General features: G+C 43.3%; 1 protein-coding gene across 1 annotated transcript in view; it reads left to right on the forward strand.

Annotated features, from left to right (window-relative positions):
* LOC106741911 (C-Maf-inducing protein-like) overlaps positions 1-14,686 on the forward strand; it is a 42,410-nt gene extending 27,724 nt beyond the window's left edge. The window contains exons 2-9 of the mRNA XM_014614344.1: positions 6,868-7,053; positions 8,814-9,236; positions 10,262-10,410; positions 10,464-10,553; positions 10,625-10,877; positions 11,976-12,233; positions 12,651-12,951; positions 13,459-14,686. Of these exons, the coding sequence (XP_014469830.1) occupies positions 6,868-7,053; positions 8,814-9,236; positions 10,262-10,410; positions 10,464-10,553; positions 10,625-10,877; positions 11,976-12,233; positions 12,651-12,951; positions 13,459-13,583 (1,785 nt within the window). The 3' untranslated portion in view covers positions 13,584-14,686. The remainder of the gene's footprint in view (positions 1-6,867; positions 7,054-8,813; positions 9,237-10,261; positions 10,411-10,463; positions 10,554-10,624; positions 10,878-11,975; positions 12,234-12,650; positions 12,952-13,458) is intronic.

Raw genomic sequence — 14,686 nt, forward strand, 5'->3', positions numbered from 1 at the left:
AATATGTTTTACTGATTTAATCGGAAACGTTACAGCTGATTCGCTTTAAGAGAAACGGCCCTCCCTACCTTGCATCCGCATCGTGACTTCGTTAAAGATAGTACGCGCGTCGCACGCACGCACGTACGTACGCACGTGTACGCCGGGATTTCGATAGGAGGAGCGAGGGGAAACGATAAACACGCGACTCGATAAATTTGCGACAACACCGAGAGGCGGGCGCCGTTTTTCGTGTTTCTCTGCGCTATAAACCGAGTTGTTTATCAAATACGCGACCCACGTGTGTATTGGGCTCTCAGGAATTAAAGCCGTCGCCCCGGTGGTGGTCGACGACCTCGTTCGCGGTGAACGCCGGAAATAATCGGCGTACAAAAATACCGATCGTTTGCGTCTATCTTCGATCACTTTCGTCATTATCGCAAGAGAGAAGCGGTAAAGTAGACTTGCGATTTTTAGCAGCACGTCAAGGGGGGTCATTCTTGAATTTAATATTTATCTACTAAAATTACGCCTCTATGCATTTTTTTCACTATTCAAGTAATAAATGTTAATTTGGGAAACGAAGTTGATATCGATATATACATACATAATATTACAAATATGAAAATGTTATTTCTTATTTTTCTTATTAATGTTATTTTTATGCATTAGTTAATCTAATAAGGATACATAGATAATAGAAAGAACTACATATAATTGTTTAAATATGTGTATATGTATTACTATAATTATGAATTTTACACCGCTGTATGTTCGAGACAAAATGGTCAATAATTCTGAAATTTGCGAATAATGTCAATCTTTAATATCATAGTAGTTTTTCGTCGAAATCTTCTTTTTAATTAAGAAAATCTTAAAAATAGGAATTAAAAATAGCACGCTAACCTCAAGGAACACGTGTAAGAAACGTCAATTTTAGTTTAAAAATAGCTCTCATATAGTCAATCTTTTCCTAATTGCAATGAGCTGTATAATATTTCAATACATATGTGGTAGAAATCGTTTCCCTTGGTGGAAACTCGAAAATCTAATGTAAATTATTTCAGAAATTGCATCGATCCACATTCGTAACAACCTCCGATAGTTCCGAACTGTATAACGTTGCATATGTATTCGACATGAATATCGCGCGCACCTCGTAACAATCTCGCGGGCGACGACAAATTGGACACGTGTGATTTTGCGGCACACATCTCCGCCCTTCCTTTATAATTGGACTTCCATCGCGCGTTGAGATGGAGAGAGAGAAGAGGGACCACCTTGTTCGCAACGATATTCCTGGAAAATAACAGTGCACTTGGTGTCGCAATATCGCGCTCCCGTTACAGTCGTGAACACCAGGTCGGACGTCATTTCTTCTGACTTCCATTAAACTTCATTCACCTCGCGGACGGCAAAATAACCGGCACGAATCGTCGAAATTGATACGAATTCCTTAGCCAGAATCGAACTTTCATCAGCAGGAACGTTGCGGTTTCAATTTTCTTTTTTTTTCACGGATATACACGCTGTTTCATGTACACCTTGCCATTCCTTAGACCGAGAGTTTTAAGCTTATATATGTCAAGTTTTTATAGTTAAAAATTGTTGAATTTCGATCGATTAACGAAGTGCTTTCTGATGCTTGAAGAATGCGCGGCCTTCCCCGACCGTTTCGTTTCTCTAATTCTCCAGGGCACTTCTTCAGGTCTTACGTTTCGTTATATCGTGAAAGGTGAAAGTTCGTTTGTCCGGTGACGGCCTTAAGGTATTGTAATATTATTCATGAATGATGACACAAAGGCGATGAGCGAGCACGAGCTGTCTGGCTCCTTCCTTTCTTTCACGTGAACTCCCGTCACGCCACCCGCTGCTAATCTGCAGTTGCACAATCACGACGAACAGGAAGCGCGCGAATCCTCGTGACGCGCGCATAGCCGGTGTCTCCCGTCGTCGTCAGCATTCGAACAATTAGATTTAGATGATATGCAATTACGAGCAGCGGCGTTTCGGTAAACGGTCGCGTCGATTATGTGTCTCGGGAACAAACGCGCAATTTAAAGAGGGATGTGGTAGAGACAGTGGAGCGCAAAATGAGTAACCGACGTAATTTACTAGCGATAAGCCGCTCTGGAATTTACATTCGCTGCCGATACAAAATCCCGATGTCGGCGTACTCGAGAGAAAGAGAGAGTCGCAATTTGCCCACGCGATAACGAATTGCGAGTGGATCACACGCGTGTCATTCACTTATTCCTGTTTTTACGCATTATCGCGTAATGACGTTCCCGTGAGATAGCCTTATCCGGTTATTTTAATTATAGAAACACACATCTTTCTCATTATGCATTAATTGGATGGTTTAGATGTGAGCCGAGAGAGAGAGAGAGAGAGAGAGAGAGATGATTTATTATGCGCTCTGGGAAAGGTTTTCTCTCGAGCGTAAGGATAGAAAATTATTAAGTATATAGTTATAAAGAGAAGTATCAAATAAAACGAAGTGCAGATGCTACGTAAGAAAGAGAGAAAGGTGACTTATTATGCGGTCCAATATAATTCCCAAGATATTTTCGGTGTCGATTGACGAGTTTCACATAAGCAATAGTAAGAGCGTCACATATGAACGTTTTTTTAATGGTCTTCATGTAAATAACGGTATGTATAATCATCCCTCACAAAGGACATCTTCATAAAGTCAGTAATATGGTCGGCAGAAAAATTCAAACATTGGGCGTTTTCTTCGTTCCGTCCGGATGTATGCAGCCTCAAAGTTACGGGTATAATAATCGAGCTGCCGGTGGATTCTTATTATTATTGAGTCACGAAATTCAACCACTTTCCAGTGAAATAATGGACGTTAAAGTCGTTTCGTTATCGTTTACGTCACGCATGAATATGCATAGTGTCGTTGCATGTATATGCATAGGCGATCTTCGCGTAGCGCAGATACATAAAAAGAACCGAGTGAGATCATCTACAAAAGATGACCTTGAATCGGCGCTCTCTCACGGCGAAAGACTCCGTGTTAATTGCGCGATGCGCCCTTCGAGCGGCGCGGATTCGTGAAAAATGCTACTTTATTCGCAAACAACGCAATTTGTTCGAGCGCGTTAGCGCCGTGTTTTGCACGCCAATAAAGATTAAATTCAACGACACATTCGTCCGCGAACACGACGTGTGTGGTATTTAAAATAAATATCGCTCGATCGTTCCTCGCGATAAGTATGCATAGCTGTTCGCTTCGAAACGTCGATTTGCATATTTATCTCGTCGGGCGCGGATCCTAAGTCATTTTTAATCGCCGTCTTTTGAAATCTATTTAAGAAAATATACAGGCCGCCTTATTCTACATCCTTCTTCGTCGTTTCCGTTCGGATATATTTGATCCGAAATCACTTTTACATCTCCGTTTTATCTGACATTTTATGACTTTGTTTCCCTCCGAGTGGCAACGTACTATCTTCGGAGTGACAACCATTTGTGTCTTCCTCGATCTTTCCCCCTTTCGAGCTGTTGGAAAAGATCTCCAAAAATTATCGGAACTTCCTTCTACTTGAAAACCACATAGCTGTTTTGTCAGCAATAAATTGCCAAGTATTTAATGATTTCATTTTGGAAAACGAGAGACTGACTATGCCACTCGAAGGGTTGATGTTCTTGAAACAAAGAACGCTCGCTCGAATCACATGGAATCACGTAACAGGGAAGCAAAAACGATCTCGGACAGAACTGCGGGGCTGGAGAGGGCTGCAACTCGTGTCCCCTTTTCTCCGCGATTCAGCCCGAGGGCAGAATTTTTCTCCCAATCTTTCCAGTCGTCCGGGCTTCGAGGAGTCAAGATGCACAAAGTAACAACGGCCGATCGGACATTGATTGAGATAGACCGCCGCGAACATTCGCGACAGACACCGCGAGTTCCGGCGTCGCCTTTCGGCCGCGAGGGGATGCGGCGTCCCAGTTTCGGCCGAGCCCGCTCCAACAGTCGTTCAACCCTCGGCCTAGATTCACGCCTCACTGACGTCATTCACTATTCCACACGCAGATACTCGCGTCTCTGTATTAGTCGTCGATATTACACACGGTCGACATCATGCCCCGTGCAGTCTCAGAACTCGAGACGCCGAGTGATGCGCGAACCTGGGCGCATTGTCCTCATCAGGTTGCATTATGCAACTTCTCCTCAGCTCATCGTCCCTTTTCCTCTACCGCGCTCACTCTCGCGTGTTCCACGCTCCTTCGCCGAGTCGGCTTTTTTGTCGTCAGATTCGCCGGGCGAATCGTTTTATGCGCCCTGGTGATCGCGTCGCTTTAGAAGGCCCGGTCGCGCCTAAATTCTGCGTTGATTAATTCACACCTACTTAATTCGTACGCCGCTTTCTACATTATAATCTCAATTGCAGTTCAGTCTTGAACGGAATTTCGAAGAAACCGGTGAAAGAGTGAAAACTTTCGAAACGGTTATTGTAATTAATAACATCATATAGGATGGAAAACGTGGTCATTCTAATATTGGTTATTTCATTCGGAAAAAGGATAGTATCGATTTAAGACTCATATTCTTACATATTTAAGCAAGAATATATATAATCTTATATAAAGATAAAATTTGCTTATATAAAGAAATTCTATACACAGTTCCACTAAAAATATATTCTCTTATTACTCAAGAATAAATTTCATGGAGAGGAAGAATATTAGATGGAGGAACGACATTTTTAAGAAAAAGAACAGAATTAGTTCCCATAGTTAGAAACTAGCTGTCCATATAATACATAAATTTAGTTACCAGACTTAATTTTAGCTGTGGGAAATTTTTATAGGGAATTTTTATAACTATAGTCGTTCACAGAAAAAAGAATTAGCTTTTTTTCCTTAGTTCCTTCTTATCCTTCTTATGTTCAAGTTAAGAATTGTATCAGTTTTAAAATATCATTCCTTCCAATCAATATTTTTTCCTCTTAATTCATAAAAAAATATTCTTGAATAACAAGAGTATAATACTTTTAGTAGAACTATATGTAGAATTTCCTTACCTTCATGTAAGGAAATTATCTATCATAATCTGTAAGATTATATGTATTGATTATCTTATCTCGCAACAAAAGCGGAAGATTATACAACGTAATTCGTCCGCTTCTCATTGATTCGACGTCAACATTGAAATCGCGCTTTTCAGCCTCGCAAAGAAAGGTAGAGGTTATTCATGATCCCAGCGAGACGTTTGTTATAATATTCTTGAAATATATATTCTTGTTTATTGTTCTATACACATGACATGATCTATAAGATTATACGTTGCTTAAGTATACATAAAAAATTAGCTTCAGTTATTAAATTAGTTATATGAATATCTAAAATTTTAGCAGCGTAAGCAATTTTAATTGCTGCATTAGCAAATTTTTTTTACCGATGCAGCAAACATAATATCGTAAATATCATTTATGATAATACGTTTTGCTGCATTAGCAAAAAAGTTTGCAGTAATTAAAATTGCTTCCGTTGCGAAAGTTATGTCTATATATTACAACTAATTTAGTTAATATCTTTTTCTTTCCGTGTACGACAGTACTTGAATAGAAATGAATAAGAAGTCTTAAATTGATACTAAATTTTTTTTCTACGCGTCACGGGATGCAAATTCAGTCATGTAGCAGTCTGCCTGAGATTTTTTGTGCGAAGTAAACGCGTGAAACTCCTTAAACTTATAATAGAAATTGCCGACGCTTCTTATTTAAATATATTCTGGCATCTTCATACAATGATATGTCGCGTACGTGTCACAATGGTACTCGTGTATGCACGCGTGTCATGACAAGAGCATGTCATGTGTATGGAACAATAAGCAAGAATATATATTTCAAGAATATTATAACAAACGTCTTGCTGGGATCATGAATGACCCTTACCTTTCTTTGCGAGGCTGAAAAGCGCGATTTCAATGTTGACATCGAATCAATGACAAGCGGACGAATTACGTTGTATAATCTTCCGCTTTTGTTGCGAGATAATCAATTATAATGGAATATTTGCAAGAGATATTCTTCGGTTGTTTTTCGATCAATGCACGAGAAAATGCGCGCAAAACTTTGCTCGATACGTGTATTGGTATTGACGAGTCTCGCGGAATAACACCGGAATTACGCTCGAGCGTTTTCATTATCCGCCACGCGCAGATGAATTTATGTAATCGGCGATGACGTTCTTTTGTCGCGTGCGTACGTCAAACGGCGTTAATAATCCGCGATTACGAAGGCCGCGAAACGATTAATGGTCGATAATGATCGAGGGACGTTTAATAGATTTCTTTCGACGTATCCTCCCCTTCCGCTGCTTCGTACGACATGCGATCGATTTACGAGTTAGCTGTGTCTGAATATTTTTATCGTGACATCATGTTTAGGAAACGACAGGTCTGCCGCGAATTCTTGGCCACACGCGATACGTTTCATTGAATTCCGAATATAATAACGCATTGCCGTTCGAACGCTCGCGTTTCTTTCGCACCGCGGCTTAATTATATAATGAACGAGATGGTTAGCTCGGATGTGTATTGATTACTACATTTACGATTAATTATTACCGTTGTCGAGTTTATTAATAGCATATCGGTGTTTTCATTAACCGTTCCTTCGTACGCAATCCGACACACCAATAATGGACGCCGGGCGTCTATTTTTGCGCGCGGATATTTTGCCCGATAAACACGTATTTATTAACATCCCGTTAATATCTCGAGCTTTTCAGCGGAAACAATGGATAACTGCGAGAGAGTGGCCGGTAACGGCTGTTAATCCGATCGCGGGCTCGTTAGCAATATCGTCGATCGCAAGCAACAGCACGGAGGAGCCTTTCAACTTGACCCGCTCGTGTTTTTTTTTTCCTTTTCAGCTCACGGGTTTCCTGCAGCAACCCGTGCCGTACAGCAGCATGTCGGAGGTGCGAAAGTACGTTGTCGCCAGATGGGACCCCGCCTACAAGAACTGCCTCAGCATCGTCCTGCCAGATGGCTCGCTTCTTCTGCAAGCCAGCAACGCTTACACGAGGGACCAGTGGTATCATTCGATATTATGGAAGGTACAAAAAGCTCGTTATCGCTCGCCATTATCCCCCGGTGAAAATCGATTGCCTTCGATCGCGTCTTAGCGTAGTTTTTTTTTTCACGTTCTCGTAAAACATTCTCGCGTTAGTCCACTGCATTGAGGAATTTAGTCGATTCAAACGAAATTCGTGTTTGGATGTGGCCAAATAAATGTTCTGCTTTTGAAAAACAAAGTTTGACTCCCTGAATCGAAAGTCAGAGAACCAAATTTTGGTTATCACCAAGAATTTTTGAGTCAACTAAATGGTTTTCTCAGTGCACTTTTTCAAAATTAAGAAACAAATGAGTACAGTTCTGTTTGCCATCCGAAGAGAAATTGATTGAGTTAGTTGATTTCAAAAAGAATTCCGTCAATTAAAGCGATCAAAGTATCATATGAAGGTACGGAGGGTTCGAAATTTTTTAAACTCCAGAGGGTGAAATCTTTTTTTGAATTTTAGCGTTCCGTTGAGAGTTTTGATAGCCTCTCGAAAGATTCTATCGATTATCCGCGAGAATCGGTGCGCTAAAATTTAAGGTAAAAAAGTTATGCCATTTTAAAGTTACGCAATCATGAAGTTGTACCCTTTTATATAGTGTTTTGATCGCTTTAATCGACGGAACTTTTACTAAAATCGATTAAGAACTTGAGAACTTTTTGGGGAGGGCAACCAGAACTTGGCTGACTTTCTTTAAATTTGAAAAAAAGTGGAGTTAACTTCGCAGAGGTCTGTCAGTAGCTTCGGATGCAAACGTTGATATCGAATATTCTTTTCAAATACATCGACCTTTCGATGCCTCTCTGACGCACGGAAAAAAAAGATGTAGTTCCCAAACTGAAAACTACCTCTCACCGGTAAAAATTAGCTGTCCACATAATACAGTTGAAATTTCGTTCATTTTCATTAATTCTCTTTGTCCCTGTACGTACGTTTTAGCTACCACAGATAAAAACTAGGCATGCTAATTAAATTTCAGTTGTATTATACATACACGGCTAATATAATTACTTTTTTCCCGACGGAAAACGCAGACAGACGGTTGCATTACACGTATACAATGCTTCGCTATACCGGGGGGCCGAAGTAGCGAAGAAGCGATAAGAGCGCGAGGCGAAAGTTCTCGATCGCGCGCATTCGGATCAAATCTCCGGATACGTCAGTATTTTATAGCGTTCGTCGCGAGCGGTATAATATCCGGTCTGGAAATTAATCGGCGGCCGCTCTCGTCGGGTAAATCGCGCGTCGGCCGGCCGACTATAACGATTGATTGAATTTTATTGTTTAAGGCGTTGTATCCCCGATGAAAACATCGTCCGTGTGCATTGTCGACTGGATGTCAATGACTCTCTCGCGCGAGGTTGACCTTATTCGATGGCAGACACTCTTCGTTTCGTTGCGATCTCCAATTTCGCGCAGTCGGGAACGAACGCACCGGAACTTTGACATTCAAACCCGAATAGCCCGAAGAACTCGTCCGTTAATGCCCCGACAGTTCGCGCTTGACAATCTGAATACATACTTGAATTCAAATATATTCAGAAAACAAATCTTTTTACTGTTCGCGTGATAATCGAGAAATTTGCTGTGCCAACAAGATACTTTTTCCCGCGAGAACTTGAATTATACAGAGAAAAAAATCATCTCCCGCCGCGAGAGAATACTTAATTTTATTTTAACGCGTCAAGTCTCTCTCTCTCCCGTCGATTTTCATGAAACCGGAGCGAATTATTCAAAGTTGACTCGCTCGCCCGCAGAAGAGCATCTTCAAGTACCAGCACCTGGTGTCCATGAGCACGCGGGAGGAGGTGATACTGCGCGAATTGCGCACCATGGTGGACTTCGCCTTGTGGACGCCGCTTCAGGACGAGAGGGTGGCGGGCGCCCCGTTGGAGGCCGTCGCCAAATTACTCGACGAACCCGTCGTGGATTCCGATTCGGACGGCAAGACCGAGGAGATTGTCCGCGATCGTAGAAATTGGGCGGAGGCCGTGCTGTCCGTGGTGGCACCTCTCTTGGAAAAAGCGGCGCCGCCGCCGGCACTCGCGCGAGTACTCGCCAGGTTGGCGCAGTTGCATCCGCGATCGCAGCTCGTCCCGGCGCTCGGCCCGGCGATCACGAGATGCCTCAAGCACACCGTTGACTTTGGCAAGTCGCCGGACATGAGGAAGTTGCTGCAGGTGGGCATCCGATGCACGTGACTTCTCATATATATATACCGAGTGTCACATGACATACTGTGCAAACTTAAGGAGCATGTTTCCGATGTAAATTAAAGTGGAAACTGTCCTACGAATATACGTGTCGAAACGGTTATCCATCTACAAGGATTTAAAGTTTATAAAGGATAGCATAATGTTTTGGAACATATTTCACTGAAAAGGGAGAAAATGAGAAAGAAAACATATAAATTATATAAATTATGCAAATTGACGTCCTTTGGCATTAAGGTAGTTTTCTCGTAGAGTGCGGTACTTTCATGTCCAATCAAGGGAGCCACTCATAAATTTAGTATTTATCAAGCAAAATTACGTTCCTTTATCTCACTATCTAAATAATAGATGTTAATTTAAAACGAAGTTGAGATAGATATATGCACACAATATTATTATTGTATTACAAATACGAAAATATTATTTTTTATTTTTCTTATTAATATTATTTTTATTATGATTTGAATTAGGCGAATCTAATGGAAATGCACGGAATAGAAAGAAGTATATATAATTATTTAAATATACGTATATATATTTCGAGTATTATTATAAGTTTATCAAGCATTTAAGCGAGTCTTCATATAATCTGCTTTTTTTATTTTATTTATACGTACTTCTTTATTATTACTTTTTTTCATTTTCTATTCTTAAATGATTTGTGTACAAAAAGGAAGAATCATTTCCCGCGAGCAATCAAATAAATAAATAAAAACCAGCTTGGTTGGATCAATCTGAGAATTGAATCTGAAAAAACCAAACTCTAATTTCTCCGTGCGGAAATACCAGGTGTAGAAGTATGAAACCTGAATTTTTTTGTAAAAATTACACGTCTGTTGTTACACGTCTCATCGTCAGCTATATTCAGCCAAACTTTGTTTTCTATGCATATTTCACGCACATACTCATTATTCTTATTATAACATTCGCTTTGGCACACAAAATGCAACAAACAAACACTTTGAAATATCGAGTGTTATTTATACGCGCAGGTTTTCGTCGCTGCTTTGTACGAGAACAATGACGGCGAACAGGCGATCAGGGATTACATCTCGTCGGTCCACGGGCCGGGAAGCGACTGTCCGCACCCAAGAGTGCTCCCCAATCTGGTGTCCATCTGCGTCGCGGCTATATTCCATAGGTGAGTTTTTCAGCCGAGTGACAATGAAGAGAGAAAGAAAGAACGGTTTGCAGGTTCGAGGTGTCGAGTCGCGTGTCATCGAACGAGGACAAACCGCCGTCGCTGCCGCCGTTACAATGTTACCTGCTCGTCCTGAATGTCGCGTAAGTCGTCACTAAAAAACGTTACGTCTGTCTCAAATCTGAGCGTTGCAGCGACGAACTCGGCTTTTCAGATCGGAGTACGCCGACTGGCGTCCGGGTCTCGGCGCCTTGTTGCAGCCCGTCCCGTTCCCGGAGGAGGCTCTGGCCATGAGGGACGTGCAAGAATCCGTGCTGATGTGCGTGATGGAACGACTAGCGAAGGACCCGAGATGCACGGTCCATCGCGTGCTGCTGCCCGTTAGGGAACCGCGTCCAGGCTGGATCCACATCGCCGCACCGTCCAGTCCAGCCTGTCCAGACCGCGGGGAGCTGTTCGGCGAGATGGTGAGTGCCGCGATCTCTCATTCTCTCCAGCTTTCTCTCTCAAAGAGGTTTCATTCACGGTTTTTCAACGAAAGAGACAGTCTCTCTGTATAAACTTGAATGTTCAGGAATTGTCTCACACGAAACGTAACATTTGTCTCGTTAATTTCGCGCACGTCTCGCTTCGCTCTATATTTGGGTCACATTTGGCTAAAGATATAAATATCGAGCGGAGGATAGATACGCCACTATCGCGCTTATCGGCGCAACCGAGACAGAATTTACTATACACGTGGAACGATTATTGCAGTCTCGCGAGAGAGAGTCCGGCTCTCCTAGCGATAACCCTGGAATAAGATCCGTCGTTCAGAAACAATTCATCACGGCCGGCGAATTATTCTCACGCGATTCGATCGGAAGACCCGTCTGAATATTCATGAATCGCCACGCAAGAGGCTTCAATGGGCCAGTATTGACAGCGTCCATTCCAATCTCGAGTATAACCGTGGAACTGAATCGCCGTCACCGCGCGGAATTAATGAGGTTTGCCGGCTGATTGCGGGCAAAATGAATGGTGCGCAGGAAGCGTTCGTCGCGACGGATGTTTTGTATCGGACGAATCCCATCGCCGTCAACTCGCGAATTCAGCGATAATGCTGTTAACATTGTCGCGAAATTTTCACGAATCGATCGGTCGTTACCACGTGGGAAAAAATTCGTATCAAGTTTTATAATATAAACATATGTACACGAAAGAATTATTCAATACTCGTATTGTCATATACAAATAAGAATATATAATCTTATATGAATATAAAACTTGCTTACCCATGAAGAAATTCTCTCTCTGTGTAAAAAATATTGGATATGAAGACTTGAATGAAATGAATTGCGTCGGTTCGAAGACATCTTGATTTCTATCCAATATCCTTTTCTTCTCAATTTGCAAGAATTATTTTCGAATACGATCTTTTTAATGGAACTATATAACATTTCTTTGTGTAAGCAGGTTTTATCTTCATATGAGATAACGAATATAAGCCTGGAATTTCTTCCGTGCGCAATATGTTGCTCGTTCGAGTGGATTACGCTCACGATAGAATTCCCCTTTTCCAACAGCTCACGACCCTGCTGGCGTGTTGCTGCCGTCGAAAGAGATTTATCGCGTCGCTGCTGAAACAAGCGGGCGACGATTGCATCTTGCTGGCGGTGCGGGGCTGCGACGCCGCGCAGGAAGCGCTCTGCCTGATGCTCGAGTGGCGTTTGTTGGCGAACGAGGAGGCGAGGCTTCAGATAGTCAACGCGCTCGAGTCCACGGAATCCGGGAAGGAGCGCTACGTCGCTCTCTGTCAGAGACAGAAGAACTTGCAAGAGCTGGTAAGCGAATCATTCGAGTCTCAGCGCCTTTGTGATCGATCGAACGGCTCTGCACTGAGAAATGAGTTTGGTCGGATCTACCTGACAATGGGCAATTAAACGCGCACTTTCGTCGAAGAGAAGCAAATTTGCTTTATCGGAACTAGAAATTTCGTTTCCAAAAATGCCGCTTTCGTTGCCTATTTCCAGCTAAATTGATTTTTCACTGTAGTCCGCCTGCTTTGCAATCGGAAAGACTGCGGAGTTCCGTTGAGATAAGGCCGTGAGTGTCTAACCACTTCCTACCGGTATCTACTTCCCGGTAGGCAGCAGAGCGTAAAGCAACGCCTCGCCGGAGCGTATATTTGAATAATGTAAAACCCACTTAATTTAACAATTGGAAAATGTATGAATAATTGTGCGGCCGTTTCTCGCCAGCAACAAAAGGGCGGACCGCGTAAACTGACGTTACCGGTACGAGCGACCGACGCCGACGTCGCCCTTTTGCTGGGCGGTCGTGCCCTCGGCAACCTCGAGTGCCTCAGTTTGGCCTTCACCTCTGTGACGTCCGCGTGCGCGGAGCAGCTGATCAAATTACCGGCGCTGAGGTACCTGAACCTGTGGGCCACGCAATTCGGCGACGCCGGCCTACAGATGATCAGCGAGCACTTGCAGAAGCTGCAGGTCCTGAATCTCTGCGAGACGCCCGTGTCCGACAAAGGCATCTCCACATTGGCCTGTGAGTATATCTCGAACGTGGAGGAACGGTAGACGGAGAAAGATAATATTGCTGCGACAAGACTTTCGGTTGGCGTAACCAAATTAGCGAATTATTCGTAATTAAAGCAGTTTTCTCGCTGGGATGGAAAATATTCTGCTGAGTGAATCTGTCCTCGTTGATTTGCTATTGGAATAAAATAGGGGTTGAATAAAGTAACTTCTTCTTTTAAGTTCAATTACAAGTTACTAACTAATTAAAAGTTGAGTTAAAATTAAATTAACTTGTTAAAGTTAAAATTTAATTATGCAAAACTATACACAGGGTGTCCCAAATTATTCTTGCTTCCCGTGGTGTGCAAGTAGGACGGGGTGAAACTGAGCAGAAAAGTCCTATCATTTTGCAAAATAGTTAGCGAGGAATGAATTATATTGTCCGAGCTAATGAACGCACGGGAAAGGGCATTACTTACTTACTTACTGCGCTCACTTACTCGCTCGAAAGAAAATATCGCCGATTGTGTTGCAGCATTAACCAGCCTAAGGAAACTGAATCTGAACAGCACGAAGCTGTCGGCGCAGACGTTCGAGTCGCTGAAGAAACGGCTGCCGGCTTTGCAGGAATTCGACGTTCGATACACGGAGGCCTGGTGACCCGAGGTCACGTCCAGCACCTCGCCCATCGACAGCGCCGATCGCGACGCGAAAATGAAGAAACAACGCTAAGGTGCTCGGCCGAAGTTTGGAAGGAACTCCGAGAGAGAAGTCGCCGATACGGAGAATGGCGCGCTATATCGAGCCGACGGGAGCGCGATGTATAAATTCGATCTCGTAGAAAAAGTGATCGCCGTAACGATTCTCCTTCGGTTTCCCAAGCCGAGTCTTTTGCTACAATACTGACCAGGATGATCGAGGAGGTTCCGCGAGTCGAGTCTTCGCGCATTCTCGAGGCTTCTTCCGGTTTAATCGACGATTCGTTCTTCCCGTAGGGTCATAGGGCAATAAAGCGCGCGTTAACGCATCTTCCATTTCCACTAGATATACATACGATATATATACATACGATCGAAGTGACGTTCGACGAAAAGTTTCTCCTCGGCTAACACGTGCGACTGTGACGTTCTCTTGCGAAGAATATCGATTTAGACGCGTCTCTTCCACGCCGCTGCCGCCGCCGCCGCCGTCGTCGTCGTCTCGTCGACAGGAGTCGTCGCGTTTCTCGAGGACATTCCAGTGCCGCAAATTCGAACGTTAGTTCCCAGGTGAGACTCGAACGAGCGGAGGCGGTCTCGTGTAGGACCGTGAAGGAGACGATCTTCAGAGTCGCGTCGTTCGTGCGGCAAGCCGCCTCAATATCGTTGGGACGAGACGAAGCAAACAGACGACGACGACTCTTTTTGAAAGCGATCCCACACCTGCGTTCTACGCGATCGAGGGTCGGTCTCCGTCGAGCCGCAGACTTACGTTTCTTGGTAGTCTCGGTGACCTCCTCTCCATCTACTTGTAGTCTTAGGCGAGCGGACCGTGTTTTCTAGACCGCTAAAAGCGCAAAATGCACTTTTACCCGATCTTCAGTCTTCGTATCTTTTTTATACTCGTGTATGTTACTTTTTTTTAACAATATTGCTTTCCGGTGGCGAGAGGTGAGAGATAGATTATCATAATTTGTTGCCGGTGGAGATATTAACCCTTAGCTGACACACGTCAAAATAATAATGTACGGGCTATAGGGGGTATTTTGGACCCCAGCGAGAAAA

This window comes from Dinoponera quadriceps, unplaced genomic scaffold (assembly GCF_001313825.1).
Source record: "Dinoponera quadriceps isolate SergipeBrazil2010 unplaced genomic scaffold, ASM131382v1 scaffold458, whole genome shotgun sequence".
Classification (NCBI taxonomy): domain Eukaryota; kingdom Metazoa; phylum Arthropoda; class Insecta; order Hymenoptera; family Formicidae; genus Dinoponera; species Dinoponera quadriceps.